At 44.3% G+C, this 14,349-nt stretch overlaps 1 protein-coding gene across 3 annotated transcripts in view; it reads right to left on the bottom strand.

Annotated features, from left to right (window-relative positions):
* The window catches only part of col5a1 (procollagen, type V, alpha 1), an 80,954-nt gene that overhangs the window by 31,042 nt on the left and 35,563 nt on the right, over window positions 1-14,349 (bottom strand). For 2 of the 3 annotated variants that reach the window (XM_086188115.1, XM_086188116.1), the window contains exons 5-21: window positions 11,006-11,137; window positions 9,174-9,284; window positions 8,570-9,001; window positions 7,612-8,304; window positions 7,461-7,517; window positions 5,837-5,878; window positions 5,164-5,226; window positions 4,996-5,070; window positions 3,383-3,475; window positions 3,171-3,227; window positions 2,944-2,997; window positions 2,682-2,735; window positions 2,489-2,542; window positions 2,312-2,365; window positions 2,164-2,217; window positions 1,114-1,158; window positions 424-477 (exon numbers count right to left, since the gene is read on the bottom strand). In XM_086188115.1, the coding sequence (XP_086044241.1) occupies window positions 424-477; window positions 1,114-1,158; window positions 2,164-2,217; window positions 2,312-2,365; window positions 2,489-2,542; window positions 2,682-2,735; window positions 2,944-2,997; window positions 3,171-3,227; window positions 3,383-3,475; window positions 4,996-5,070; window positions 5,164-5,226; window positions 5,837-5,878; window positions 7,461-7,517; window positions 7,612-8,304; window positions 8,570-9,001; window positions 9,174-9,284; window positions 11,006-11,137 (2,124 nt within the window). The remainder of the gene's footprint in view (window positions 1-423; window positions 478-1,113; window positions 1,159-2,163; window positions 2,218-2,311; window positions 2,366-2,488; window positions 2,543-2,681; window positions 2,736-2,943; window positions 2,998-3,170; window positions 3,228-3,382; window positions 3,476-4,995; window positions 5,071-5,163; window positions 5,227-5,836; window positions 5,879-7,460; window positions 7,518-7,611; window positions 8,305-8,569; window positions 9,002-9,173; window positions 9,285-11,005; window positions 11,138-14,349) is intronic. The other variant, XM_086188118.1, reaches the window with a different exon arrangement.

Raw genomic sequence — 14,349 nt, 5'->3', positions numbered from 1 at the left:
CAGCACATGTTGAGGTTCAGCAAAGGTTAGCAACTGTGATAGTTTATTTTTAAGATATATGTTTGAAGAGAATTCAAGGATGAAATTATCTTTGTCTGGCTCTGCCCTGTGTGAGTACTATCATATGATTTACTGCGTTTGGTGTCGCTAAATCTCGCACACACGCAGCTTTTCAAAATAAGCTCTTTGATTGATGCGCAGTGTCCGTGTTAAATTAAATCTGTCTTGCTCTGCTGTAGATGTTTGTCTCAATAATATATGCTACTCCTTTTGTATTTGGTCTGAAATATATTGAGTTTCATATTTCCCTGTGGGTGTTCTTTGCAGTGTTTTTGTTCTTGTTGCCAATGAGGTGGTAAAAAATTAATCCTGCAGACTAAACTCCGTGGTATGAAAAAACAAGAGGAAGGTACATGGACTCACAGGGGGTCCTGGAGGTCCCTGAGGTCCTTTAGGCCCGAGCAAACCACGGGGCCCCTGGGAAAGGAAGAGCAATTAGATTGATATCTCACCTGTGAAATGATGGATGCATTATTAAACATGCACTGCTAAATTAGTCTTCAATACCACACATGCGGAGTCTTCTTAAATGTCCTTGAAGAAATTCTACAGCATCAGCTTATGTTTTACTACACATTCATGCCCCACAGCTATGCTGGTCCACATGATGCTGGGAAATTCAATGCTTTGCCTCGCAGCTACAGTTACCTAACAAGACGTATTGTCCTGGCAGTAGGATTCCTACCAATGTAGCACACCCTGGTGGACAGAATAAATCATAACAGCAGCTACCGAGCTCTTTCATGATGGTTCACTCCTTCTCGATCTTTTTCCCACTCCAGTGGGAATATTCTGCCTGAGAGAGTGGGAGGCTATTATAACAAGCTTGATGTGAGCTGCCTGAATTTCTCACCTCAAAGGATTCTGGGACAAGTCCTTTGCGCTATTCCCTTATGCTACTTAATCTATATTTATTATATGAATATGACCGGTGACTATGTCATATGATCAAGCTGTATGATGGCTCGCCAACACTGACACGATGAGCCCTCCGCTAAATCATACAGTACAATCTCTCAGTGTGAGACTGAATGGGAGCACGTGATCACTCACTGGTTCACCAGGAAGTCCCCTTGGTCCGATTTCTCCATCATCTCCCTGGGAAACAGAGAAATAGAGAGAGAGCAGGTCAGAATGTGGGACAAGCCATGAATAACAATAGAGAGGAGAGCGATGATGATGTTAATGATGTGTGTGTGTGTGTGTGTGTGTGTGTGTGTGTGTGTGTGTGTGTTTTACAGGGATTGAGAGATAATGGTAAGGCACAGAGGAAAAAAAGCATGTAAAGGGGAGACCAGGTGCCGTCAGATGGTCGTAATGATGGAGGATGGTGATTAGCAGCAGTTAAAAGGTGTGCAGAGGTAAAGACAAACAAAAAAAAACAGAACAAAAAAAACATGTTGGTTGAACGAATGAAGGACTTACTCTGAAAAAAAAAGAAGAATAGGTAGAAGGAAAATAAACAGCTCAAAGAAAACAAGACAAAGAATGTTTATGAAGAGCAGCAAATGGTAGACATGTGACATCACTAACCTAATTCAAGCAGCCAAAGCAAACACTAGTCGTTAGAAAAGAAACGCCACCACGGATTCAACTCATCATAATTACTTCTCCACATACACAAATTATAAACACCCATTTTGTTATACAGCCAGTTAATTGATATTTATACAAATTTAATTTACAGCCGGTCATTAATACAACCACTTATAATCTAGAAATGGATGCAACCTAGTGTTAAACATACAACCCATTATGATTCATGAATAACCTGTACGCAGCTATCTATATTTTCTATACAACCCTCCCAATAAACAACTATCACAATGTTATATACAACCAAAAACGACATAAATATCCATCCCAAAGCAATTTGTCTCAAGTATAAACAAATAATCCATTTCAAAGTCACACATCCTCCTTCATATATCTCTTCAGAGAGGAAGGAGAGAAAGGGAGCAGACAAATGGGGGAGGGCAAAATAAAAAAAGTAAAATTCAGATGTTGTGAGAAAGTTGGATAAGAGATGTATTCACTATTCACCCAGTCGCTAAAGTGCGTTTCACTATCAGGCTACAAGCTGTTATAATATTTCGGTGTTACCCTCTCTCCATCCTCGCCAGTGGCGCCAGGAGGTCCAGTGGGTCCAGGTTCACCCTAGAACAATGGACATTTAACAATAGTTCACATCAATCCGAGCTGACGCAGCACAAGAATACAGGCTTCCTCGCGGAGCCGCAGAATCACTTACTCTGTGTCCTTTTTCACCAGGAAGTCCAGCCAGACCATCAAACCCACGATCTCCCTTCAGAGGAGAACAATCAAATGTTTCTTATCCAGGCATCAAAAACCCACATTTAAACTGACGTTATAAAATATGGTGAGTAAATGCAGCACAGTTATGAAGTATTGAAAAAAACAAACAAACCTTGGGTCCAGACTGTCCAGGCATGCCCCTAGCACCATCAGCTCCAGGACGACCCTGTCAAAGAACCAAATGTTACATTACTTTCCTCCATTAAACAGATAAGTATCCTCACTAAATACAGCAGGAGTACTAGGATTTAATTTTTTTTTTTCAGTACCCTGAGAAACCAATAACACCACAGCATTATACCTACCCTTCTACCAGGCTTTCCAGAGGGTCCAGGGGATCCCATAGGCCCCCGGGGTCCCTAAAAGAGATGAGTGTAGATTAAACTCACAGGAATTTAATTTATTGTTATGCAAATGAACCAAAGAGGGTAAAATATTAAGACGAATGCAGTGCTACACCGGTATTTCATGAGATGTTTGGATTAGCGAGATCAAGAATGTATGATTTTGTTTAGTTCTCAGGTGGTGGGGTGCTTAAATTCATTGGTTATTTCAGAAATGTCACACCTGAGGACCCGCCTCTCCAGACTCTCCCTTCAGTCCTGCTACACCAGGAGGACCCTGACAGGAAAAGACAGAAAATGTAATGAACACCAAACCAATAAAAGCTTCCAACAGCGTTAAAAAACTGTTTAAAAATAATATCATGTCCTATGCAGGGCATTAACCACTGATGAAACGCAAACAAATACAAGTAAAATTCAAATTATTCTCGTCACTCTTGTGATACGTACCAGAGGACCGGGTCTGCCAGTCAAACCCATCGGGCCGGTTGGGCCACGCAGAGCCAGCTGAACACAGGCACGGAGAAAAAGCAAGACAATAAATGATGTGCAGACCTTTGTCCTTTACAGCTCACAGAAGAACGTAGTTACAACTAAATAACAGCGGAATTAAACAGAAGGGATTTGATGATCTGAGGATGTGTTAACGTATGAACAGTTACCCTAGCCTGCTGCATGATGGCTTGCATCTGGGCCTCCTGCGCTGACACTTGGGGTCCCTTTTGTCCAGAGTCACCTCCGGAACTGAATCGGAACTAGGGAAGGAATAACAGATCGATAAAGATTTCATTCTGATGGGGAAAAATAAAGATACAAGCAAACTGGCAAAAAATTTAAAATAATTATTAAAAAAAAAAATAAAATCAGAGGAAGACGGGGGGGGTGTGATTGGTGGATAAAGCTACATTTTATCATCAAGAGCCACGTCCACTTTCATGGAAAAGCTGCAGCATTTCTTTAAAACTCATCTTGAAAGTACGCAACAGATGGTAAACTAGTATCATCCTCCAGCTGCCAAGCCAGCAGCATCAAAGGCTGCATCTTTGGAAATGAGCTTCAAATTCTACTGGCATCTGGTGGTGGTGAGGCAGCATTGCACAAAAGGTGAATATCCAGGCTTTCAACGCATCCCAGGATTACTCGGGTCTGGTTGTGTAGCATCGTTCTCATGTTTCAGACGGGTTTATAGATTCACTGCAACTCAAGCGTTAACTACTGCGCAGAGTTTCATCACCACAAAACACTGTTACCAAGACACAAAAAACAAACAGTCAAATAAGGACATCAGGACTGTGTCAGATCTACCGTAGCTCGACCATCGTAAACCAAAACCCTCCAGAGCAAAAAAGAAAAAGGTTTCATAACTACTTGTGCCTTAATTTCAGCTGTGTTTGATTAAGTATTGGCCCTTCCTTTATAGTCCCGATCAAATATAAGCAACCGTTTACTGGTTTCTGTCTTTTAGTATTTAGTTTTCCTCCTCAATCCAATGCTCAGTTCTTCAGTGACATTCCTCAAAATGTGCTGTGACCACGTGATGCCACCATCTCAACGAGCCAAAAAGTCATGGTGATATCAAGGTGACACAACAATGCATGTTTTTCATTGGACCAGGAAGTTGAGGATCAGGTTTCGAGTTCAGTTTTCTACCAGCAGAATTACTTGAGTTCCTGTCCAGACAGAGCTCGCCACATGGCTCAACCAGGCAGCACCGTGGACCCCTGAAACCACAGCTTCACATCTGTACAACTAATCGGCTCCAATAGCAACAGTTAGATATTTTTCCAAGAACAAGGGAAAGAAAGGTAGACAGCAGGAAGTTGACAGGATGGTTGGCTGCTGCAGTTAAGGCAGCGTATGCGGATGAAACTATGCTGAGACGAGACTTGCTTTGCTTCCTGTCTGCAGTTGGTAGACAGCTTCCTGGAAGTTTATAACTAAGTTTGACTAGAAAAATGCGGAATAATGGAGAGGAAAGTCAAATAGGTGAGTGCTGCTGGTGGTGGAGTACAGTTACTGCATGGACCACAAGGGGCTGCTAAAACCCAGATTTGCATTGTAACATATTTATAAAGGACAGGTCTATCAAAAAATATGCTCCAATAGGAGACTCCCTACATTCCTGTGTGAACCACATGAGAGAGTAATTCAAACAACAGAAAAATATTTATCATATACAAACAGTTGTAAAAAAAAAGATGTGAAAATTGCATTTTTTTGTTGCTTTCTTCACTTCAGTTTTGTTTTTTGTTTTGTTTTTTTGTCATATACTTACAGGCAGCATCAGGACAGTTCCAGGGGGTCCTGGCAGACCATCAGCACCGGGAAGACCAGATCGACCTGGAGGCCCCTATAACAGGAAACACAAAACCAGCATGTATTTTGTTTTGTCATTAATGCTCTAGTTTACAAAATTAGTGTGACGTGCAACGTATCCACTCACCCTCTCTCCGCCATCTCCAGGGCTGCCTGGTGGGCCAGAGGCACCTGGGGGTCCAGGGAGACCCTATTTTAAGCAAAAGATCTCATTTGACTCCCATAAATACACAACGCAACAAAAAAGAAAGGTCATATTTGCTCTACTTAATGTTTCATGCCTTTAATTTGAAAAGTGGTCACACATGGGGGAAAGGAATGCATGAGGCAATATAGGACAGCTTGTTGAGTTGTAAATCCTTTTGTGAGGCGCACTGTATTTGTCTATAGCTCAGTGCATGAATAGCAGGACTCTGCGGGGTGTCAAGAGCAACTGTGCCTAAAAAAAAAACGTGCTTGATAAATAATTAAGTTCTCTGACATCTGGGCAAGTCCATATCTCACCGGGGGAGACTGTTCTGGCTGCTCCCTTTAAATAAGAAATCAGGCAGCCGGGGATTTTCACAGGAAAGCATTAACTTTACATTTTCCTATCCAACGGACATAAACAGACTAGAAGAATGACTCATGTGAAACACTATTAGCCTCTTTTTTTCTAATAAAGAGAAATTACACACTGTAGTAATTAAAAAGCACAGGGAGGGAAAAAAAAGAGGACAGAGGGGTATAAAAAAAAAGGAGGGGGAGAAAATAGGGGGAATAACTTTGAGTGACAGAGAATTTGAGATCGATTGACTTACGATTGGGCCTTCAGGCCCAGGCGGACCCTCCACCAGCATTCCCTGAAACACAGAAGCGCAGGAATCACTGGGCAGCCATTACTATGAGATGTACTTGCAAACATTTTGATGCCCTTTTTTATGCCTGGCAGTTTAATACCTGGAAGTTGGGGGGGGGGGGTGTTCCTGCCTGTCACTTCAGTTTAGTTTGGAATTAATTCATGGGAACATGGTGTGTGTGTGCGTTCTTGTACTTGCTACATATTGAGGACTAGAATACGTATTTAACCAACAGATTGAGGACATTTTTGGAAAGTGAGGACATTTTAGCCGGTCCTCACATCCTCAAAGGGCCGCTTGAAGGTCAAGACTTGGTTTTAGGGTCGAGGTTAGAATCAGGTTCTGGTTAGGGTTAGGGTCAAGGTTAGGGTCAGGCAGTCAGTGGAGATGGTTAGGGTTAGGGTGAGGGGCTAGGGAATGTATTATGTCAATGAAAGTCCTCACAAAGATATAAGCACAAGGATTGTGTGTGTGGGGGGGGGGGGGCTGCAACAAAGACGAAGGCTTTTCTCCAACTTGAATAATCCAAACTGCAGAGATGATGAGTTTGTTCCTACTGACAGATCAGAGCTCTGACCATTCATGCATGCTACGCAGAGCCAGTCTTTGCATGCTCCTGTGCCAGTTAAGCAATCTCGGTTTTGGTGTTGACACGGCTGCATCCTGACCTGGATGGATGCGCGCAGCTTCGTTTGTTTGCTGTTTTGATTCATTTCTTTCTCAAACAGAAATTCAAAAAAAGTCTGCAAAGATATTTGAACTATGTGATCTCAGCATTTTCCCCATCAATGTCCAGGCTCCACACAACCAAAAATAGAGGCACCCAAAAGGGTAACTTTCAGGTACAAATCCATCATGACGTCCGCCAAAAAGGAGCTCGAAGACTGGAATCATCGAAAACGATTCATATGTGCTCACATTTCTGCATGACGAGGTGTGTCTGAGCAGACAGGAACCAGTGGGTGGTACATACTTACACACACACAGTTGTCGTGTCGTAAGTAGTAAACTTGAACACACATTCTTTAAAACGTCCAAATATAAACACAAGACCACTCACGCACAGGTGTGGATACTTTGGCGGGATCAGTGCCATTTGTTTGTAGTGAAACACAAGAGGCAGATTCCTTGTATTTGTGAAGTCCAGTTTATTTTGGTGTCGTACCTCAGCTGAGTTTCATCATTAGGTTTTTGGCAGACAAACTTGGGAGTGACTACTTTTTTTTGGCTTCCTTGCAGTCCTATACTCCCTCCTTCCCCCCGTGTGATTAGACGCTCCCCACGCTGTGTTATGTGATTATTAACAATCCCTGCATGGCCGTTCTCCAAATGTTTACACTCTGGTCCTGACCACCAGCTTGGAGCGAAGCCTTGCAGTAAGGACTCTGCAAGAATGGTCTGGAAGGCTCTAAGGAGTGTGCTCGGCTTAAGGATTCAGAAAAGAGGGGCGGGTTGTGTTTAGATGTGTCTATGACATATACTTATCAGATATAAACATCCACGCGGACACTCAAGCGCACATAAGAACACACACAGACAGCCTGCATCTGCTGCTCAAGTATGTTGTTCAAATAGTGATACTCACAGGCTCAATAACAGCAGGCTCTCCCTTCTGTCCCTTCTCGCCACGAGCTCCGCCGACCTGCACAGCAAACACACAGAATCCAATCAGCCCAATTATCTCTCCAATATTTGAGATCATGTCTTTCCCAGTGTGTTGGTCCGTAAGTGTTCACCTGGCCCAAGAAGTCATCCGTCTCAGCTGGCAGCACTTTGTCTGCGTAATCCAGGTCTCCGTAGTTCTCGTCATACACGTCTAGATCTCCATAGTCGGTGATGTGCTCCTCATGGAACTTATCCAGGTCAGAGTAGTCTCCTTCACCTTCCACGCCCAGACCTGTTCCTGTGGCGATGGATCCTCCAGCTCCAGTGCCAGCGCTGGCTGATCCACCACCAGTGGAGCCAGTTCCTCCAACAGAGACAGAACCACCTCCAGAAGAGCCGCCCCCAAGTGTGATGGTAGAACTGCTGCTGCTGCCACCTCCACCAAGGTGGATTGTGCCACTGCTGCTGCCTCCTCCACCACCAAGATGGATTGTGCTGCTGCTTCCGCCTCCTCCACCGAGGCCAAGGTCAATTGTGCTGCTGCTGCCACCGCCGCCTCCACCGAGTTGGATCCTGCTGGTGCTGCTGCCACCGCCTCCTCCACCAAGGCCAAGGTCAATTGTGCCACTGCTGCTACCGCCGCCTCCACCAAGGTGGATGGTGCTGCTGCTGCCACCGCCGCCACCACCAAGGTGGATGGTGCTGCTGCTGCCGCCACCGCCGCCTCCACCAAGGTGGATGGTGCTGCTGCCACCTCCACCTGTGCGATGGCCGTCCACACTATAATCATAGCCTTCACCATAGTCATCATAGGAACCTCCAACCTATAAAAACAAGTTAAAAATGCAAGGATGAGAATCAGTCTGTCTAAGGCTCAAACTACCGAAACGTACACCAGGCGTACAGCGATGATCGTTATCCCAATCAATAATCATTGTGATCAACGCGCACACGGCCTAGCGTAGCTTCAGGCTATGAGTTGTTTCATACTGATATACAATACAAGATCAGGAATTATTACATTTCTGTTCAACAATTCGTGCCTTCAACAATTAATCAAGAACGTCGGCGCGTTAAATGTCAACTTACTGCTGTTTTATTGATGGTCACTGAAGTTCCCCCTCCACTGGTGATGACCCTCCTCTCGACTCCAGTTCCTGTTCCCAAGTCAATCTTCCCCCCTGCTCCCACTTCCACTTTACCTCCGCCGCCAATGTTTGTGATGGTGACGCGCCGGGAGGTGTCACCGTCAGGAGCCTGTGTGGACTCGTCGTAGTAGGTTTCGTAGTTACCGTAGGTGTCGTAGCTGTCGTAAGGGCTGGTCTCCTCACCGAAGGCATCCCCTCCACCGGCAGCCGTACCTGAAGAGCTTGACGAAGAGCTGCCTGTTGAGCCAGAGGACGACCCGGTGGAGATAGAGGTCACCACTTTACCGCCAGCACCGCCTGCACCGCCCGCACCGCCGGTACTGCCTCTCAAAATCTCCTCCACAGTGGAAGACACATCACCTCCACCTGGCACCTGAGGCAAAGAGTTTTTGTATTGGTGAAACATTTCTTGGAAACCGCTGGTCAGCAATCCTGGAAAGACGTTAATCACAAATAATTCATCCAAAAAAAAAAGGGGGGGGGGCTTATCATCAGGGGGTCCCCTTTAAAACCGTATCCATCAAACGTGTGTATTGATTAACAACCTTGATAACTTTGGTGGTTGTCTCTTCGGCATCAGTGTTTGAGTCAAAAGGCTTGCCATCCACATCCTCATAGTAGGGGTATTCGTAATAGTAGCTGTCCTCCTCTGTGTTCTGCGAGAACAGAATTACATTGATGTTGAGAGAAAGTTTAACAGAGACAGGAAAAATAGCTATCAATTATTACAAACATGATTCTTGAATAGCGTGATGCTGCTGCTAAATCTTGCTGATAAATGAGGGAGAGACCGGCCATCAATCTTCAACCTTTTCCTCGTCCAAACCTCACGCTCGACATCCCTGTTGCAACTTGTTACCACTAAATGACAAATTACTTTTCCACTGCTTTCTCAATGAATTTGTCACACAGCTTTAGAAAAGAAAGGGAAAAGAAAAAGGTCAAGTGGAAAAGCTTCCTGTTCATCTTTCAACACTTGTTAGACTCACAGTTAATTAGCATGCACGCGGTATACTGGCAATAGGTGCTGAAAACAGCACAGCGCAGGGTTGCAGGTTTAGACAAGCACCACATCATTCCTGAACATTATTAAGCAGCAGCACAGCCTGATAACCCCGTTCTTCCCAGTCAGTCCCTCCCTGTAGCAAAGCATATTCTCTTTTCATAGCAAGGAGGCTATTTTCCAAAATCTGATTCACATTTTGCAAGACAAATATAGATTAAAGAACTTCTTTACATTTGGAAAGACATTCATAAAAGTGGGCTGCCTGAGTGCAAATACTATTTGAATGCGTGATACATCATCCGAGAAAAAGGAAAAGGGCTGTGCTCTTCACTTCTGCTCAAATGGTAGAGAACCTATAACAACCGCAACCACAGACGCAAGCCTCATCTCAGAAGAAGCAGTCCAAAGCTCAGCCTCATTTCACGTCTAAAAATGCTAGGAATACTTATAAAATGATCATTCGAAGTTGAGATGAAAATGCTGAAAAAAACATTCCAAAGACATATGGGTGTAAATGGCGAGAATGCTGTCTGTTTAACAATGGGCAGGGTCCCAATTGAGCAGCACATTGGTTAACAGAGGCGAAAACTAGCTCTCAGGCTACAGCTAGCGCTCAGGCTACAGCTAGCTCAAGCTACAGCTAGCTCTCAAGCCACAGCAAGGTCTCCTGCTACAGCTGGTTCTCAGGCCACAGCTGGGTCTCAGGCTACAGCCAGCTTTCAGGCTACAGCTATCTCCAAGGCTTGACTTGCCCTTCAGCTCCATTAAATAAAAAAAAAAAAAAAGAAGAAGCTACAGCTAGCTCTAAGGCTACAGCTAGGTCCATTAAAAAAAAAAAAAAAGCAGTGTTATAATTTTTCATGTTTAAATGTCGAACATGTTACGGCATGAAGACGCGAGTTTTGGTGCAGAGTGACACGCTAGCTTGAGCTACTCCGTTTCTAGACTGGGTTAAAACCCAGAGACCATTTGTGTAAACACTGAAAGGCTAGTGTTTTTTTTTTTTGTCCCCACACAGAATCAGGGATCAATAAATGAATCATTAAAAAAGTTAGAGTGACATGGGGGACTGATCATGACTATTTTCCCATCCATTTCCCAACAAGGAGATCCTCACTTGAACACTTTGTATTTGCATGCACGACCCACATTGTAAAGATAAAAATCTTGTTTAATATCTGCTAATTAAATTCATCAACTATCATCAGCAATCAGGACACTTGATGCTCTCTTGCCTGTGCTAAAATGTCTAAAGTATTTAGTGAACATGACCACAATACCTCCAGTAGGAACGGCAAAAATGCAATCAACGGGAACATGTCAGAGTGAAGAAATCTACAAGTTGGAAGGTCAAGAAGTCATGTTACTCACATAATCATCTGTGTTGGGGTCCTGGTTCTGGGGCTGGTCGGGAGCTGGCACCTCACAATCAGGGCTGTAGTGCTCACAGTAGTCAAAGGCGGCACGATGGTCTGCTACAATCATTAGCTGCTGAATGTCTCCCTGGAAACCACAAAAAAACAAAAAAAACAAAACAGGAAATCATGAGACTCACTGGACACAGCAACAAGGCAGGCATGTAAATAGACAAGCAAACAATTAATAATGGCAAAGAACACAGTCTCACACTCAGCGACCCATCCAGTGGGAAAAAAAATCGAGAGCATATAAACAAATAAAGATGAGGGAGAACATCTGCACACAACTTTATCGCATGCAGACCAGGCAGTCCTGAAAGTAGGTCAAGCTCAGGGAATCTTGAGGGTGACTACATGATGAAGAACGTTTTCTTTGGTCCAAGAGTGTCGTTTCACATCAGAATTGAGCGATGGGACAAAAAAAAAACCCAAAAGGACTGCAAACAGTGTGGTTAGACGACAACATGGAACATCTGACTTCATGTAGCAGTGGACTATGACACAGACTCACCCACAGGCACACACACACACACACACACGCATAAAGTACATCTTTCACAAGATGAAGGATTCTAAACAGCACAAGTCCTGCTATAGACCTGGAAGACACATGAGCGATTTTGCCTTCAAGCTGACAAATGAATCTACTTAGCGTGAGTGGAGGACATGAACAGACCTGTAGTTACTGATAGCTGACCCGAGCGGAGGGTTTGGGGAGTGGAAAGGTAGCGAAAACAGGGATCTTTAAGGAAAGAACATTCACACAACAGATGAGATAGATAGGAAAAAGAGCAAGAGAGAAAAAAGCAAAGGCTCTGAAGGATCCCCGGGCTACATGGGGAGCTGGGTGTGTGTGTGTGTGTGTGTGTGTGTGTGTGTGTGTGTGTGTGTGTGTGTGTGTGTGTGTGTGTGTGTGTGTGTGTGTCTGCCACATGTTTCTGATGAGAAAGCATATGGCACCAACACACTGTATTGTATCTGTCCAAACATGTCCTGATCACACTTCCAAATTCAATGATGTCATTCCACATCATTCAAATGCAGTGAACTCAGCTGAAACAAATATATTTTGTGGTGGTATGAGAAGCAAACTATGGGAAAGGACCGCCATAGAGGATGTGAAGTGTTTTTAATTATGCTTAATTGTCAAAAGCATGAAATCTGTCGACATTTCTCTCCAGCTGAAATTCTTCAAACGTAAATGATTCCATTCGTGGTCCAAGCAAGTGACAATTCACAGAGGAGCACCATTGCTACACAACACTCACAGATCCTTTAATAACCCTTGCAAAACACTCCACAAGATCGTGTTTCCTGCTCTGTCCTTGGCTTATGTTATCGCTGGGGTTTATGGTGGATGCAAAAGAACAAATCCCCAAACTTCCTCCAAGACAGGACTGGAGGAGCCATTACACAGCTCTCCCAGTTTGCAGCACCGAGCTCCCGGGAAACTTTCAAATGGCTACCTCTGATTCATTGTCTTGAGCTGGAATCTGTAACGAGCCTTGAATTAATATCTCCCTTGCCCTGGCAAGCCCATGTGTCGCAGCTGCACTGTGAAGGGATGATGGGATTTGAGCGTTTGAAAAATGAGGTCACATCCAATCAGGAGCAAGTCCTCCGTCTGGAGCATCGCGGCGGCTTTTTTTTTATGCGCTTGCCGTTGTTGTGGTTTCTGCTGGTTTCTTTCTCTCACTCACCAAGGTGGCAAAATGCATATTGGCGTAGATCCCGACCACATGACGTGTGATCCTAATTTAACCGGGCTGCAATAATTAATCATACACGTTAGCAGTAAAGAGGACATCCTCACAGCCCTGGAGAGGAAAGAAAGGAGCCTGTTATTATGGTCTTGTTCAGGCGGGAAAAGCTAATGGCTGCATTTGATCGCACGTTAGTTACGCTGTCAGCCAGAGAAAAACAAAAAAAGGTCTTGAGAACTAACTCTCAGTGGGACATGTAATTGTTCCTAAGTACCAGCTGGAGTTGGACGTGTGTCATCCACAGACCAGGGTAAAGTTTGGGGATATTCAGGAATACGCCAGTAACGGAAATGATTCGCTGCGTCAGAGCTGATTCAAAAAATTAAAATTGGGGGCTCTTTGTCATAAAAAAGGCAAAAACGACCGTTTCTACTTCGCATCAAAATACTTTTCTGGAATCCTGACTGTTTTGGAGGGTGCTGGACCTGCCAGACCACTCAGCTCCGTCCCGTCCGTTCGTCTGAACAGAGGCAACCGTTTGTGACACACTGACAGCGTGTGCGCCGTATTCTTCATGACAAGCTATCATCCGAGCGTTTGGATATGTTGTGTAATGTGCTAATTTGCCCTAATTATTTTTATTTCTTCCTTCCATCTCCTTCGCTTTTTTTTTTTTTTAAGAAGCAACAGCGCTTGGCCCTTCCCACCAAAGCTGCACACCTTCACAGTCAAACTATTGTCGCAGTCTTGATCCACCGTGACAACCACTGAAGCTGGTTCTCATTCCCTTTCTTTCTGCCAGCGCTGCTCTTTTCTGCACACATCACTCATCGGATTGTGGTGCCAAACATTATATAAGCTGCTGTTTTACAGATGTAGGGAAAGCTGTAAATATTCCTATACTGTATTCCAGCTGTATGCTAATGCCAAATTTCTCATTTATTATTCAGCTCAGCCCACACGTGGTATTTGTAATCTATTCCTGCATATTTGTGCAGGAACAGATATTTTGCCGTGATAGGAATTTGCGCTGTGACAGGTGTAGAGTACAGAGTATGTAAAAAGGGCTTATTTGTTCACCCCAATTCTAAAAAGAACATGTTTCTCATCTGAAAAAGGCAGCTAAACCTTGCATGTGACACACAAACAGACAGAAATATGTTCATATTGATTTATACAGAGCATCAGATGCACACATAGTCAGAAAAGTGCCACAAATCCCACAGCCAAACAGAGAACACCAGAGGAGGGTGGAGATAGGGGGTGGTGGTGGGGGTGGCATTGTAGAATCACACCCAAACCCCGGAGGGAACCATAAAAAACATGCAATCAGCTTTCCCTTTTGAGAGTGACATTTTCAACCTGGAGTGTCATGTGGCACATCAGAGTAGTGCTTAAGGCAGAGTTTTCAGACAATAACAGGGCTGCTGCTGTCAGCATCTCCCAAGACTCTGCTGAAATATGACTCTGCTCCTGGCCAGTGCTCTCCTCATGTCGAGCTCTGGTGGAATCGCCTGTGGCTGTGAGAAACAGCCAAGATGTTATAGAAGCCGTTTAAGAGCGCGTCGACGGACCGCCGCTGCTGCGTGGACAT

Source organism: Aulostomus chinensis, chromosome 19 (assembly GCF_037954235.1).
Source record: "Aulostomus chinensis isolate RoL2024-O1b breed Wild chromosome 19, RoL_Achi_v1.0, whole genome shotgun sequence".
Taxonomy (NCBI): Eukaryota; Metazoa; Chordata; class Actinopteri; order Syngnathiformes; family Aulostomidae; genus Aulostomus; species Aulostomus chinensis.
This window is presented reverse-complemented; position numbering and strand designations above follow the sequence as displayed.